The sequence below is a fragment of the Mastigoproctus giganteus genome, chromosome 1, assembly GCF_048544385.1.
Source record: "Mastigoproctus giganteus isolate SK-2022 chromosome 1, ASM4854438v1, whole genome shotgun sequence".
NCBI classification, from domain to species: Eukaryota; Metazoa; Arthropoda; class Arachnida; order Uropygi; family Thelyphonidae; genus Mastigoproctus; species Mastigoproctus giganteus.
Genome location: NC_143575.1, coordinates 78951241 through 78969397, shown reverse-complemented (window position 1 = coordinate 78969397; position 18157 = coordinate 78951241). Strand labels below are relative to the sequence as shown.

General features: G+C 38.1%; 1 protein-coding gene across 1 annotated transcript in view; it reads left to right on the top strand.

Moving 5' to 3' along the window:
• The window catches only part of LOC150090913 (PDZ domain-containing protein 8-like), a 218063-nt gene that overhangs the window by 41329 nt on the left and 158577 nt on the right, over positions 1 to 18157 (top strand). Inside the window, exons 4-5 of the mRNA XM_090377161.1 lie at positions 441 to 523; positions 13360 to 13456. Of these exons, the coding sequence (XP_090233287.1) occupies positions 441 to 523; positions 13360 to 13456 (180 nt within the window). The remainder of the gene's footprint in view (positions 1 to 440; positions 524 to 13359; positions 13457 to 18157) is intronic.

Sequence of the window (18157 nt, the reverse complement as noted above, 5' to 3'; positions counted from 1 at the left end):
CCATTTTAAATTTTATGTGCAACTCTATTGGATGTTGCCTCCAAGTAAGTTGAACTTTATCCCAAGCTAGTTTTAAAAGCTTTTACTACACCTTTCTTGCATTTTATCTTACTTCAGAATAAATTAATTTAATCATTGTTTGCAGCTTGCCTTATTTCTCCTGCTTGATTCTAAAACAGCTAATATCAATGTATCACAGAAACTTTTTGTTGTTTCTGTGATACCTGCTATTCTGGTATTATATTGACCTAGTTTTGCTAATTCTACTTGTTTACCAGTTAAGTTTATGCTGATGGTTTCTTGTTGGTTATTTTTATCCTTTAATTCAAATAATAAATAACAGAGAAGTATTGAAGTTAAATTATAAAATTTAAGTAGTAAATGATTACTTTTTAATGCAGAAAATAAATTATATAACAGTCTTAAAAATATATCCACAGAATGACATCATAATGGCTATTGGAGGTACAAAAGTTCAAAATATGAAACACGCAGTGAAGCTGTTCAAGCAGATTACAGATAAGTAAGCTCTCTCTCTCTCTCTCTCTCTCTCTCTCTCTCTCTCTCTCTCTCTCTCTCTCTCATATGTGTGTGTGTGTAAGAATAAATAAGACTGATAAAGTTTGCATAGATGGAGGTGAAAATTACACAAAGTGCCAAGGACTACAAGGGTAAGAATAGTAGAAAAACGAAGTAATATGGATTTGAAAATGGCGAAAGAATGTTAATATTTATCCTAAAATTTATGATGAATTAAGGAAATTAAGGACTGAATTGCAAATCTAATTTGTAGGTGAAGGAACTTCCAGTTCGGAGGTAAAGTAAAATTATTAATACCAAATGATTAAATAAAGTAAATTAAATAAAGGTGGTAAAGCTGTCGTCAGAAATGGGTGGGCAAATTTAGTTATAGGTCGAATACAGGGAAGGCAAAAATGCAAAGTCTAATGTCAGCGGAAGTAAATATTGATACATGGCTAGGTATTTCATCAGGGGACTACACCTAGCCATGTATCAGGAACTGCAATTCTATACATGTCCGTATCAGTAGAAGAAAAGTTAAATAAAGCCTAAAAGCACAATGAAAAAAAAATTTTTAGCACATTCTTTTACAGTATGGACAAGGTAGTCCCAATGCAGTGTCAATGAAATGTAAATTTTTAAGGTAAAAATAAGGATAAGGTTAAGAAATATATAATTAAGTGTTTTCAGAGTGGGAAAAAGGTTTTGAAATATATGTAGATTTTTGAGTAAATGTGGAAAAATATTTTAGTGTTGGAATTATGTGGAGATTAGAAGAATTATTATTATTTTTTTTTTTTTTTTTGTGTTGGAATTTTGTGGAGATTAGAAGTATTAAAATAATTTAGTGTTGGAATATTAGAAGAATTAAAACAAATAGTAAATAGTAACAAGCACATGGTATAGGGAGAGGTATTAAATTGAGGATAGGGAAGGGATAAAGGCATTAAGTTGATTTTGAAACTTAATTTAGTGCAAATAATATTGCAAGGATAAAGAAGTTTCATATTGTTCTTATATTTATTAATGTAGGCTAAAAAAAAAACCAGAGAACGGGTATGAGGGTATGAGGGTATTCACATATTGGACAAGATTTTTCAGCTCTGGCGAATGCTAAGTTTTTAATTATATTTAGCCATTTTATTGACTTAATTGTTACATTAAATTAAATTATTTTCTATAAGTAGCTTATAGTCCTAGTCAAGCTCCTTGGTTTATTTTGAATTTAGATAGCGATTTTGAAAGTTAATACTTGGTCTGTAGATTTTACTGTTCATAACTTGTCCCTATTGTTATACAATATGGAATAGCGTAATGTATATCCCGAACTACAAAGCAGCATAAAGGTTTAACATAACACTAGATAGTGAAACATGTTGCACTGTATTAGAAATCAGTTAGCTTAGCTTAGTATAGTATAGTATTATCAATCAATCAGTAAAATTTACTAATCTTATTAAATTTAATTTCATTATATAATTAAATTATACTTAAATGTAATCATGGCCCAGACTAGACCAGCAGAGCAGATTAGCCAGAGTGCTGTGGATTGGGGGTGAACTGAAGGGGGCGATTCTCCAACGCATCACAGTCTAAAAATGTGAGAAGTGTGAAATGTTTGCAGACCTGTCTAGAACAGGACATGATCTAGCCAAGGAAAATGGCTTTGTGTTGCTAGGTGCAGACTGTGAGGAAATTAGGCGCCAACTCAGTGTTCTGATGGGTGTCTGAGAGTTTGAAATGTAGTGTAGATGCTCTCGAGGAAATTAAATGAGGAGCCCATCAAGCTCTCAGCTGCCCAAATCAATGCCAGAGCTCACTCCTGTGCAGGCAACACAGCGATAATCTCCAAGTTAGAATGCACTGGTCCCACAGGAACTAGTTATTGTTGGTGACTATTGTCAAGGAGACAGGGAATATATTATGCAAAAAGAATTGGTGCAACAGGACCAGGGTATGTCTGCCAGGGGAAAAAGTTGATGACGTTGTAGAGCAGATATCATCTTTTAAGGGCACAAAAGGTGATATTGTTGTACACGTTGGCACTAATAATATTAAGAGTAGGAGACCGGCGGAATTACTTAACAAGTACAGGTCAATGTTGAAAAAAAGCCATGAGTTAGGGTTGAATTTGAAAGTGTATGCAATTTTGCCCAGACACGATAGGAGGGAGTGTATGATTAGAGCCTTGTCAGTCAATTCGGCCCTGGAGAGATTGTGCAAGGCTCATGGGGTAGAATTTTTTTCAGCGTGGTCTGTGCTTGCTAACAGGAGAGACTGCGTCTACAGAGATGGATAGCCACAGGCAGAGGCAAAAGCGATTCTTGCAATTCTTCTATTATAATGAGCAGCAGCCTAGAGAGCAAGTTTCTGGGTATTTCAACAACTGCTGGGAGTCATCATGGAACAAGTAAATACATGGGCTGTGTTAGGGTAATAAAGAGTAAGAACGGGTGCATGTATACTTGCATGTACACCAATGCTAGAAGTATAGTAAATAAATTTGATGAATTTGAAGTGCTGATCAAGGCATGAAAGGTAGATATTGTTGGAATATTGGAGACATGGTGTCACACTGATATGAGCAGTGCAGAATTGGAATTTGGTGAGTACATAGTGTACAGAAAAAAGGATTGACAGGGTAGGAAGTGAGGAGGGGTTATGCTGTTAGTTAAAAAACACATAAAATCTAAGCAAGTGCATCCAGTTGACATAGGTGGACAGTGCAATGTTGAGTAAGTTTGGTGTGACATGAACACTGGAAAAGGGAAAATGAGAGTAGAAGTGTGTCATAGGCCTAATGACTCTGATGAGTACAATGAACAATTGTGCAGAGAAATAGAATGGGACAGTAAATCAGATTGTTATAATGGGGGATTTTAACTTCCCAGATATTGACTGGAACTTGTGGATTGGTCACTTGCACACTAGCAAGACTTTTGGGGATTTATTGGAGGATTGTTTTCTACAGGGGCAACCAGAGGGAATAATACTCTTGATCTTGATTATATGATTATGTGATTCATGCATTAGGAATTTTAAGATAAAGGAACCACTAGGTGACAGTGATCACAGTGTACTGATGTAGGATTTACTTAGACATAACTACCATTAAGGGTAGATTGAAGGGTTTTTGTTTTCATAAAGGTGACTGCAGCGGCCTCAGCCTCCGTAGCCAGGTGGGAAGGAGCAGTAGTGCGTATCACATGCTTCTTGATTAGACCGGGGTTCGAGCCCGTCACCAGCAAATACAGAAGATGCAGAAAGGTCTGGGAATGACCACCGCATATCCCAGAGCAATATGGCCTTAGTTGCTAATGCTCCTAAAAACCAAAACAACAGCAGCGGTCTCAGGCAATTTTTAAATTCTATACAGTGGGATCAACTGATGATGTTATAAACAGTGAATTATAAATGGGAAGCTTCAAGGAATTATCTTGGAAGCTACTAGGCTTTTCGTACCAACTAAGAAATATTGTTCAAGATTTAGACCTAAATAGTTGTCAAATGAAATAATGAGGCCCGTGGCAGAGAAAAAAATGCGTGCGACGCATATAAATTATCATGTGACACAGAAGACTGGCAGATATAAGCTAGTCTGTAAGCAAGTCACAAAGGAGGTTAGGCAAGGGAAAGCTGATTACAAGAAATCCTTGGCAAAGGATGCAAAGAAAAATAACAAATATTTCTTTACTTGTGTAAACTATATTAGGAAGGGGATGAATCAGATTGGTCCACCTGATGGTGGTGGTTCGACTGTTGATAATCCTGTTCAGATAGCTGACAAACTGAATGAGTATTTTGCATCTACGTTAGGCGCCTCCATAGCCAGGTGGGAAGGAGCAGCAGTGCGTAACACACGCTTCTTGATTAGACCAGGGTTCGATCCCGTCACCACCAAATACGGAGGATGTCGAAAGGTCAGGGAATGACCACTGCATATTACCGGAGCAATATGGCCTTAGTTGCTAATGCTCCTAAAAACCAAATAACAAACTAACAAGCATCTACGTTCACACATGATTCTGTTAGGAAGGGGAGGACAGAAGTTTACTAAACTGTTACAGGAAGCTTAATGATTTTGTTATAACAGAGCAAAGTGGGGGCAAAATTGTTGAAGTTAAACATGAAAAAGGCACCTGGGGCAGATGGAATCTATCCCGTTATATTGAAGGAGACAGCGAGGGAATTAAGCAAAACTGTAGCCATAATTATGAAAACATCCTTTGATTCAGGGGAGGTCCTCATGGAGTGGATATGTGCAAATATATCCACAGTTCACAAAGGGTCTACAGTGTCTACAATGTCTACAGAAAGGGTAGACAGGATTGGAAGGGAGGAGGGATTATGCTATTAGTTAATAGCATCGATGGATAGGGCAGTGTCGAGTCAGTTTGGTGTGACATAAGCATAGGGAAATCAAAATTGAGAGTAGGAGTGTGCTATAGGCCTAATGACTCTGATGAGTATAATAAGATATTGTACAGGGAAATAGAGTGGGCCAGTAAATCAGAGAGTCTTATAATGGGGGATTTTAATTTGGGAGTACCTATATAACACTCAATGCAATTCCTTCTATTACAGCAAACACTTGAAAATTGAGCTCCTCACTTTGGCTTTAAAGAACTTGTTCAAACTTGGAATGTTGATGTAAGGTAACTTTTCCAGGACACATCTTTACCTATTCCACCTTGGATGTATGTTTCTGCTCTTTATGGTGAGCATTTTAACCACTGGGAGAAGGTTATATCTTGCAATATCACACACTTACTTTATTCTCAACTTCCATACCTGTAAGAGAGAGATACTAACAGATCAAAAAGTAACACATTCCGGTAGGTACTGTTAATGGCTTCCCATCCTTTACTATTACTATCTCACTACTGCTGCATGCAATGCTTTCCTTTCTGAAGTATATGCCATAAAGCTACTGCTCAGTCAGACTGTTGATTTTTCAATCTCACCCAACCTAATTTACAATCACTCTGTCTTTGCCATAAAGAAGAATATCTCTCATCTTTCAGTGAAACACATTCAATCCCAGTTTCTCTTCTCTAGTGAGCCCAGTCAGTTAGTGGCATTTTGTTATACCTCAGGCCATACAAAGCTTATTGAGATAACTTGTCCAAGAATGATACCAGCCAAAAAATCTTTATCAGATTAAAGCAGGATTCAAAGCTGTGGCCCTTTAGCTTCCAATAAAATAGATGACAGGAAGTGGTATTGGCAAGACTGAGACTTGGACATACACACATCATAAAACTCTCCTTGCTATTGTGGAAAATGCATCCTCCCTGACATATCTTGCCACACTCAACTTATACTCTCTCATTTATGGGTCAATTGTTCCCATTATTTTATTCTATTAGAGCACCTTCCATGTTGAAAATTTGATGCAAATATAGAACTTTCTCTACTTAAATTGTAGAGGTCTATACTAAAGTATATAATTCAACATTGGCCACAATATCCTTCTAAATGATACTCCTGCCTCCCCGTGGCGGGGCCGGTAACCTGAGTGGGAAATCCAACCCTCAGGGCCAAAAGGAGTATAAAATGGACAAAGAAACCTTTCCCTCACTTGATCAGTTGAGATCACCTACTGATCAAGACTAACCCGATCATGACACTTATCAAAATAAAAGACAAAAAACAGATCTATGTCAACAAGATCACCCAGCCTTTCTCCTTATTCATTCTGTATCAGATTCTCCTGTTAGCAAATTATCCTCATTTCTAATCCAGAAATGCTTGGAAAATGCTGCAGGATCACCGAAGATGGTAAAGCGATTACAGTCTGGAGATCTGCTGGTAGAGACAATGAAGCCAAAACACTCTGAATTTTTATTGAAACTGACTACTTTTGGTGGAATTCCCGTGAAAATAACGCCTCATGCCACTCTGAATACATCAAAAGGAGTTATAGCAGAGTGGGATTTGATTAACATCTCAGAGGATGAAATTGTACAAGAATTGACAGATCAAAAAGTAATACATGCAAAAAGAATATTAATCTGGAAAGATGGAGAATTAAAGCCAACAAGGAACATAATACTGACCTTTAGTACCCCCAACTTACCAACAATGGTTAAAGCAGGGTATCTAAATTGTCGTATACGTCCATATATACCGAATCCCATCAGGTGTTACAAATGCCAGAAATATGGACACTCCCAGGTAGCTTGCCGGCACTATGATTTTCCCAAACTGTGGTTCAACAGAACACACTCAAGCTGATTGTACCGTAACCTCCTTCACCTGTCCCAATTGTAAAGGTAACCATCCGGCATATTCAAAAAATTGTGGAAAGTGGGGAAAGAAATACAAAAATACAAAACAGAAAACAAAGTAACGTATCAGGAAGCCAAAAAGCACATCATGCAGTTTATGCCAAAACGCACGTATGCACAAGCAACCCAACACAATCATTCTATTGCTACTCAAACTGACATTGCAGTCCCTCCAAACATTTCTTTTGCAGATTGGGCCAGGTCCGTGCTTAATGCTAAGCCACAACCTGCCAAACACAAGCAACTGGAACAAGCAATTAATACACCAATTTCAGTTCCTCCTAACGTGCCTGAAACTACAAAAAAAGCAGAAAAAACAGTACCTACAGATCATGCTCAGACCAAGAAACAATTCCCTATACATATGGATGTTGACAACAAAACTGACCAAGAAGAAACTATATTAGAACTTCATGCAGAAGAACACATGGATACAGAGAGACCGGTTTTCCCCAAAAAAGACAGAAATAAATCAGATCGTTATAAACAAACTGCTTCAAAAAAACAGACAGATCAAAACACAACTCCTAAAAGCAAGTAATGCAGCACATACTTCAATGGAATTGCAGAGGCATACGAGCCAATATTGATGATGTATATGACCTGATTACTAAGTACAATCCAGTGAGTTTGTCTGCAAGAAACAAATTTAACACCACAGGTAACTCTCTCAATTAGAAACTTCACAATGTACAGAAAAGACAGGAATACTGCAAAATCCGCACATGGAGGAGTAGCAATACTAGTTAACTCTAAAATCCCAGTTCGACTTATCTCTCTACAGACTGACTTAGAAGCTGTTGCTGTGCGTATTGTGCTTGGAATAACACTAACTCTTGTTTCAATATACCTCCCACCAAACAGCCTTTTCATGCTTAAAGAACTAGATCTTATAGCACAATTGCCAAAACCTTTCTGCCTTTTTGGAGATTTCAGAGGGCATCACCCATTGTGGGGATCTTCAAGCATGGATAAAAGAGGACATATGATAGAGACATTACTGAATCAACAGCAGTTAACCTTGCTAAATACTGGCCATCACACTTAATGTCCATCTACCCACAGGCTCCTCTTCAGCAATTGATCTGTCAATCTGTTCTCCCATGCTGTTCCCCAGTATGGAGTGGTCAACCTTATATGATCCACACAACAGCGTTTTTCCAATTATATGTAAAATTCAAACAAAACAATCCCACTCTCCAGATTACAGAGTAAAATGAAAATTTACAAAAGCGAACTGGACAAAATATTCATTCTGTATTAATTTTGATGATCAATTTATTAAAACCCAACCAATAGATAAAGTCACAGAACACATCACCGCACAAATTTTGGCAGCAGCTTCTGAGGCAATTCCTCAATCCTCTGCAAACCAAAAAAGACATGCAAAACACTGGTGGAATGAGGCCTAAGAGTGCAAAACGAGAAAAAAATAAAGCTTGGAACCTATTTCGTAGATTTCCTACAACAGCCAACCTCATTTTATATAAAAAACAAAAGGCAAGGGCACGACAAATCAGGAAACAAGCCAAAAAAGAAGCGTGGATAACATTTGCCAGTACCATCACGAAAGGACACCAGCAATCGGCTAATATGGAAGAAAATCCAACAATTAAATAATAAGTACATTCCCTTCTCTGCTCCAATCTTGATTAAGAATGGACGAGAAACTGTCCTCTCCAAAGGAAATAGGCGATTTCCTTGGAGAGACCTTCAGTCAAATATCATCAGCTTCTGCGTATGACAATCCTTTCCTGAAAATCAAAACCTGTGCAGAAAAATATAAATTAAATTTCAACACCAACCAATCCCTTCCTTATAATCAACCATTCATCCTAGCTGAACTCCAAGAAGCTCTGAACAGATCAGCAAACAGCTCAGCAGGACTGGACGGAATCTATTATATAATGCTTAAACACCTAAATAATGCAGCTTTAAGATTATTACTTGCCTTTCCAAAACCAGGAAAGGATCAATCGCTTCCACAAAAGTACCGACCAATTTCCCTATCCAGCTGTTTGAGTAAAACACTAGAAAAAATGATACATAGGAGATTAAAATGGATACTAGAAAGCAAAATGCTACTAAATATCAACCAATATGGTTTCAGACAAAACAGATCCTGTTTGGACCTTATGGTAAGAGCCGAAACTAACATTCGGAATGCATATGTTAAAAATGAACATCTGGTAATGGTGAGTCTAGATATTGAAAAGGCATTCGATACCACATGGAGGTATGGCATTCTTCGAGAGCTGTATACCCTAGGGTTGAGAGGACACATACCTCAATTCATCCAGAACTTTCTCAAGTGCAGAACCTTTCAAGTTCATCACCAGAATGTACTTTCACAATATTTTATTCAAGAAGAAGGGGTGCCTCAAGGGTCCATACTTAGTCCTACCCTCTTCGCAATTAGACTAAATACCATGACCATTGCTATATCATGCCATTCACCAACCATTAACAGCATAGAGAGACAGTTACAACTTACCATAAATAAGTTAGAGACATGGACTGTACAAAATGGTTATCGCCTGTCAAAACAAAAGACAATTGCAGTTCATTTCTGTGAAAAGCGCAGATTACATCCAGAGCCTGAACTTAAAATAAAAAACCAACCAATCCCTCTTGCCAGCAATATCCGCTTTTTAGGTTTAATATTATATACTAAACTCAATTTTGCCATGCACATAACTTATCTCAGAACTCTCTGCTTGAAAAAACTCAATATACTCAGAGCCATCTCCGCCATGGCATGGGATGCAGATAGATGCACTCTCCTGCATTTGTATCGTTCCCTCATCAGGTCTCGTCTAGATTATGGTTCAATAGTATACGACTCAGCCAGGAAAACTGTACTTACAAGACTGAATACAATACAGCACAGTGCTCTGCGCACTGCTCTTGGAGCTTTTCGAACATCTCCGGTCCAAAGTCTCTATATAGAGGCATACGAACCACCACTCCACCTCAGAAGGAAAATGTTACTCCTCACCTATGCAGCCATGATTAAAAGCCTTCCAGATCATCCGAATCAACCGCTGCTTTTCAATCCTGAAAGGGTAACATTCTATAACAATAAACCCACTGAAAATAGACCAACTGGTATTAGACTACAAGATTTGATGCATTGCTGGAATGTTCATTTTGAAAACACGCTCAAAGAAACCAAAATATCTAATCCATCTTGGTCCTCAAACCCACCTTACTGTGATACCTATTTCCAACAATGGGGAAAAAAAGTCCATGGAAAGCTGTTACATCAAGCAATTGCGTGAAGCACATGCCGCTAGCAATGCGCAGAGCTGCTTAATATATACTGATGGCTTAAAATCAGATGATGCCATAGGTGCTGCAGCAGTCTTTCCCACATTTACAGTATCTGTATCTCTCCCGACTGAATGTAGCAGTTATACTGCAGAACTTTATGCAATCCACCTAGCTATATACAATATCAATATCTGTCTCAACACTAATAGTTTAATTTATATAGACTCCATGAGTGCGCTTTCCGCAATAAGTAACAATTTCTCAACCCCACATCCCATAATAAAAGAAATCCAGTCTCGTCTAAATCATTTGAGGAATCGGAATCATACTGTAAGTTTCTGTTGGATTCCAGGGCATGCTGGAATCACAGGTAACGAAACAGCAGACCAGGCAGCTAAACACCCAAAGAGCAACGCACCTCCATCTTACCAAGTACCCTATATAGATTTATTAAAACATATCCGACGTATCTGTAGGGAACAATGGTTAAACATTTGGAAGACACAGACAAACAATAAATTATTTGAAATTAAACAAGAACCACAAATATGGAGCTCGAGCTTGAGGAAAAACAGGCATGAAGAAGTAATACTGGCAAGATTGCACATAGGGCACACACACCTGACCCACTTGTTCCTGCTCATGGGCGATGACCCTCCTGTATGCATGCATTGTTCATCACAACTTACAGTTCGACATATTCTGTTAGATTGTTCGTATTACTCCCATATCAGAAATACTACCTTCCTTTCCCTGACACAAATGCAAGAACCTTTATCACTAACCCACCTATTGGGAAACAATGCCAATCTGGATGAGCTTTTCGCTTATCTCAAACAAAACAAACTAGACTTTATGAATGTATCTAATAACAAATAAGGCAAACTCCGGTACCATTCCAAATATTTGAATAGGCACATTTTGGCCACAGTTGCCCCTGTACCGAAAAACCTCTACACCAACAACAACAACAACCTTCTAAATGAACTACAAATAGATAAAATTTGGTCTTAGTAGCACTTGTTACTAACCTCTATGCTAGCAACATAAGATAATTACATATTAACAGAATCAAAATGTTGACGGACATTCAAAAACAAATAAAACATAAGTGCATGTGAATGCAAAACACTTTCTGTGGATTGGTATGTAAGTTATGCTTAATTTCAAACTGTAGTCTGTCTGAAATACAATAACGAGTGTTACTATAACTTGCAGTTGTGAGATTTAGTTCATATTTGACACACAGAAAAATGTTTACGCTAATTAGCATTAGTAATTACTTGTATTTTTAGGTTAGGTTTTGTAGTTTATGACAATATGATATTTGCATATTTCTTTGCTGCACTTTCACACCCTTGTTGCCTTTTTACTCCCAGGACACAGTTCAAATCTTGACTTGTTTCTCTTTGGTAAAGGTTTCAAGTATTCTTAATCTTTAAACCCTCTGAAGCTTTTGATTGTGGAAAGATTTTTGCATGAATTTGTCAACTGGACTTCATATGATCCTAATGACTCTGGACTTCATATGATCCTAAGCCAGGTACAAGCTGCCAAGCCTGAAACTTTCTTCTTATTCTTTCATCTTGATTTCCACTGAGGCTTAAGATCACAGAAACCTATGTAAAACTTGCAAAGAAATTTTACACCAGTTTTATTGGTGACATGGGAGAATTTCTTTCCTGAAACTCAACATACACAATGCGGCAAATTGAAAAGTGAGCCACGTGCTGGTGCTGCCATCTATTAGAAGTAAACATGAAAGACTGATTGTTTCTTGAGCACCCTAGTCAAGGTCAGCGGAAATTGCTGCCATTTCAGAAAGTAGTGGGAGCTGAGCTGCATGTCTCTCTCTTATGTCTGTGTTGAAGAGGGACAAGTGGAACAAAGAGCAAACATCATTTTCTGTTTGACTGGGCAAAATTTCCACGAAAATGTTTCAAATGATAAATCAAGTGTAGGAAGAGAATTGTCTGTCTTGTGCATGGTTGTTCAATAGATATAAATGTTTTGCCTATCACTAGAAGATGACAAACATCTGGGCCCAACAAAAACAGTTTGAATGGCAGAGTTTGTTGAAAAGATGCGAGAAATCATTACCATTGACCAATGTGCAATGCCCTGAATGATTTTAGATCTATGCATTAATAAGGAAACCATTTGACAAATTATAACCAAAATTTGAAGAAAATGAACGTCTGTTAATAGTTTGTTCCACATTCGTTAACAGAAAGTCAGTTGCGAGTTGAACACTGCAGAGAACTCATTAAAACCACTTTCATCTTGAAAGTGGTTTTAATGAGTTCTCTGAAAGTAAACCCAACTTCCTAGATTTGATTATTACTGGTGAGAGACACAGTGTTGGCAAACTCTCCCATAGCCAAAAATGTTTGTCAAGAAAGGTCAAAAATCCAAACCAATCCAATCCAAATCATCACTTTCTACAATAGCAAGGAAATTGTGCACAAAGAGTGCGTACCTAGTGGTCAAAGTGTTACCGCTGTCTACTATTTGGACATTTTGAAATGTTTGTTGCAGAGAATCTGTCGGCAGCTGGTTCCTCTTGCACGACAATGCACCAGGCCACTAGGCTCTCATTTTTTGGGAGTTTTTGGCTAGCAAAAGAAGTGTGTAGTGTTGCACCCACCATTTTCACCATCCTTAGTCTCATGTGACTTCTTTTTGTTCCTGAAGCTTAAGGCACTACTGTTATTTTTATTATTTTAACTCCATTCAAAGAATTGTGGTGAGAACATTGAACAGTATACCAATCATTCCAATTGCTTCGTGATCATTGCATGCAGTGTGTGGATGTGGGAGAAAGTTACTTTGAATAAACTAAGGTTACTTTACTCATACATGGGATCATTATCTTTTCCTAGCATCATATTTAGTCTCATTTTCCACTTGCTGCATTATGTATGTGAAGAAAAAAATCTGTGTAGAGAATTGGGAACTCATAAATGGTTATGACTTTACATACACAGGAAAAATGGTGGGTAAGAACTTAGGAATAGAAAATGTGGGAAGCAAAACATTCCTTAAAAAATAAGTGTGGTGGGCTCTGTTTTCTTCCATGCCACCATTCTTAAATTAATACTATGCATGTTTAATTTAATGTAAGAATTTTTTTCTTCTCTATTTCAAAGAGTTAATTTTGAAACAAATTATAATCCATTGCTTATTAAGAATATTGTTGGAATGACTTTTTATAAGTTGTGTTAAAAAATGCAATTTAAATTACTATAGTATAAACATTTATTCATATATGTAGAGTTACTGTGTGTGTGGAAAGAGCAGCTCCCTTAAAAACATCTTGCTCTCAGGCAATCTTACATCAGGCATTCATCACTGAAGAGGTAATTGTTAGGGTATGTTGTTTTGCATTATTTGTGAAAAAAGTCAAGTTTTACCAGTTACGACTGGCTTGTATTCCAGATCTTTATCTATAAATGATGTAAGCATATTAATTATTTCCTTGTGTTATGATCTGGTACCCCCCCTGATTACCAATTTTTGATTTATTATCAGCAAGTGTATTTTGTTTTACCTATTTTATTAATATTTATTATACTAGCTGTTTGTTATTTATTATATTTGTCTCTTGATTTTTAAGTCGTCCTTATGTGCTGTAATGTAATAACTAGATCGTATATATAGCTTAGCTTAATTTTCAGCACTCACCTCATAGTAATCTGCTTAGCTGGTGGAGAGTTTTACCACATACATAGTGGTTATAGAATTCTAATAACTTACAGGGATTATGGGTTTAAAACTAAGTTACGGGCTATAAAAATTTTCCTAAGAAAGGAAAGTGCACCTTCCATTCTATGGTTGCCTAATTAAATTAAATTAAATGAAGAAAAATAGAAACTAATAGCCATGCACGAGCAACTTTCGGAATTCGTCCTCAATTAGCTATAGTTGGGGGGGGAAAGAGAGTGCGCTTGTGTTATATACGGGTTGGGTTCCCGAAATGCATTTCAGTGCACATGGAAACTTAATACGTGCTAAATTCCAAATGGGGGAGAAATTGGCAGGAATCTTTTTGTTTAACACGTTGAGTGATGTATGGTGCTTAAACCATTCGATGACGAGGGCTTCGTTTTCAAGGATTTTGTAGCTGGAATTTAATTTAACTACTGTGATGGCTGAATCGATGAGTGGGTTGTGATTTTGAGATTGGACGTGTTGTGTTAGTTCTGTACTTGCTGAATTAGTTTTGAAGCTATTAAAGTGGTAGTATGCATACGTGTTGGAAATTTTTGTTTCCCGAATTTTGCTGTTGTACTGCCTATGTAACATGCTTGGCAATCTGATCAAATATATAATGTTGTTGTGATCTTGTGTCTCGTACTCGTGTGTTGTCTTGTATGAATTGAATTTGGAACTTAATTTGTTATAAGATTAGCATTAGCATTAGTAGAGGCATATGATACAAGAAGGCAAGCTTATTCAGCATCAGCCAAAAAAAAAAAAAAAAAAAAAACACACCACTCTCATTTCACCCCTCCGTTCGTTCGAAATACCTGTCCAGTTGAGCCTTAAATTTGTTTAGGCTATCAACTTCAACAACAAGTGATGGAAGTCGGTTCCACCAACCAACCACCCGCTGGCCAAAGGCAAATTTCCGCACATCTATCCGACATCCGTCCTTCCTCAATTTGAATTTATGCCCTCTGAGGTGATTATTCTGAGCAAGATGAAGAATCCCATTGGCATTGAGCATGCTCAAACCATTCAAAGCCTTATACACCTCTATCAGATCACCTCGCCGGTGCCTAGTCTCCAGACTCTGTAATTTGCAAAACTTAAGCCTTTCTTCGTAAGAGCAACTCTTTATTCCATTCACTAATCTTGTTGCCCTTCTCTGTACCCATTCCAACAGCTCTACATCCTTCTTGAAATGAGGCCTCCAGACCTGTATACAGTACTCAAGATGTGGCCTAACCATTGCCTTATACAAGGGAATAATCACCTCCTTATCCCTGCTAGAAAAATTCCTGTATATCATTGACAAGACACCATGAGCTACTCTTGCAGCTCGTCTGCACTGCTCAGAGAACTTCATATCTGCCTGCACAATTACCCCCAGGTCCTTTTCATTCTCCACCACTGTCAGTGTAGTACCACAGAGTTGATACGTTGCTCTGTGGTTACTGTTTCCCATATGTAGTACGGCCCCGGGTGCCAAGCGTATTTCGAGGCCAAGCGATATTCTGGTGATATATAGAGCGCTCTTCTAAAGTGATTGAAGTTATTTCCTTTTAAGTTCCTACGTTTCTAGCAAAAGCCTTTCTTTTATAACTAGTTCTATACTTGAAAACCACAAGTTAGAACACAGAAAGGAAACACACCTTTCTTTTTCCTATATTTCTTGTTTTATTAACCAACTAACACTTCAACCGCTTGGCCTCCGAGCGGCACTGCTCCTGCCTCCCCGTGGCGGGGCCGGTAATCTGGGGGAAAAGTTATCCCCCAGGGCTAAAAGGAGCAACGATGGATAAAAATGAATATCCACCTCTAGAGCCTTCAAACTCAAGGCTAGACAAACCTAATGATGAAGACGTGAACCAAGCAAAAAGGCTCCGAAGAGAAGTTCAGTGCAATGAAATGCCAAACTTTCTGGTGATACACTCTCTCTCCAACCAACCTGTAGGCAAATTATCACCATTCGTGATCCAAAGATTTCTGGAATCGATTGCTGGAACACCAAAAATGGTTAAACGACTGCAATCTGGAGACCTATTAATTGAAACAGCCAACTCCAAACATTCCGAGTGGCTGCTCAAAACAACGACATTCGGTGGCCTGCCAGTATCTATTACTCCGCACAACACCTTAAATTCCTCGAAAGGCGTTATAACCGAATGGGACCTACTTACAATATCAGAAGAGGAATTAGTTAAAGAACTGAGTAATCAAAAAGTAACCAACGCCAAACGCATAATGACCAAAAAAGATGGAAATCTCGTCCCAACTAGGTCAATCATTTTAACCTTCAGTACCCCAGATTTGCCATCCTCAGTAAAAGCTGGCTATTTAAACTGCCGAATTCGGGCTTATATTCCTAACCCGATTCGTTGTTTTAAATGCCAAAAATATGGACATTCCCAACAAGCATGCAGAGGAGAAGCTATTTGTCCTATTTGTGGTTCCAAGGAACATACACAAGCAGACTGTTCAGCATCAAGTCCCATTTGCCCTAACTGCAAAGAAAGTCACCCAGCATTTTCAAAATCCTGTGAAATGTGGAAAACAGGGAAGAAAATTCAAAAATATAAAATTGAACACAAAGTCACATACCCTGAGGCACGCAGACAGGTTATGTTGACCATGCCCAGTCGTTCATATGCGTCTCACACTCGAAGCTTTATTTCAACAGCAGTACAAACAGATGTATCAATACCCCCCAGCACATCTATGGCTAATTGGGTTAAAAATACACTATCTAATTCAGGAAAAGACACACATCAAACTAAAACCAGTGAATCGACCAACACTCCAATCAGCATCCCAACTGATACTCGGACAGTCTCGCATGATAAAGAAAAATTAAAAACTACCAAAGACAACAAGAAACCTGAATCATCCACCAATAGTATGGAAGTAGATGTACACTCAGATCTTGAGGAACCCATACTAGAACTTCATGCAAATGACACTATGGATACTGGGCGCCCCAGCTTCCCAAAAAAAGACCGGAAAAAGTGCTCAAACAAAAAACAGTCTGATGAATCATCCTCAACTAAACCTAAATGAACCACAATATCTTACAATGGAATTGCAGAGGTTTTCGTTGCAACACTGACGATATTCAATACTTAATTAACTGATATTCTCCAGCTGCCTTCTGTCTACAGGAAACTTACCTGACCTCACAAATTTCTCCTTCGATAAAGAACTATTGCCTTTATCGAAGAGATCGAAATACCGCTAATGCTGCCCATGGTGGGGTAGCAATCCTAGTAAACTCGAAGATCCCAACTAGACATATCCCAATCCAAACTGAAATAGAAGCTGTTGCTGTTCGCATAACTCTCCATAGTGCAATAACACTTATCTCAATCTACCTACCACCAAACCGTTCTTACTCTTTAAGAGATCTTGAAGACCTGTTTATACAGATACCTCCACCTCTCTGTATATTAGGGGACTTTAACGGGCACCACCCATTATGGGGTTCTCCCAAATTGGATAGACGTGGCCGACTAATTGAAAGCTTTTTAGAGGCACTAAATTTCAGTATACTCAATACTGGTGCACCGACACACGTACAGCTCCCAGCAGGACACACATCAGCAATAGACCTCACAATTTGTTCACCAGTACTAGTCCCAACCATAGAGTGGAATGTAATAAATGATCCCATGGGCAGTGACCACTTTCCAATAGTATGCAACTTTCTGATAGCAAAGACTCCTTCAATTCAACCGTGCAGAAAGTGGAAATTTGTCCGAGCAGACTGGGCAAAATTTCAATCGTCAATCGACCTTGATGAGGAAAAAATCCGCCTCCAACATATTGATGATGCCACAGATTACATCACGTCGCATCTTCTAAATGTGGCTAAAAATACAATACCACTATCAAATCCCCCGGGCCGAAAACATCATAATTACTGGTGGAATGACAAATGCACCACAGCAAAGAGAGCAAAAAATAAAGCTTGGAATTTGTTTCGGCAATGTCCGAGCACAGTCAATCTTATTAACTATAAGAAATTAAGGGCAAAAGCACGCTTCATACAAAAGCAAGCAGAATCCTGGATCCGTTTTGCCTCTAGTTTTCACAGAAATACTGATTCCAAAATAATATGGAAAAAAATTAGACAGCTGTCTGGTAAGTTTCCTACCATACCTTCTCCAATCCTCTCTTGGAATGGGAAAGATCTCTCTAATCCAGTAGATATAGCTAATGCTTTGGGAAATACTTTTGCCGAAATTTCAGCAGCAACAGCCTATCCTACCTCATTCCAAAGAATTAAAAACACTGAAGAAAAGCATGCTATTCATTTTCAAACTGCCCGTCTTCTCCCATATAACAAACCTCTGCAATATTCTGAACTTTTA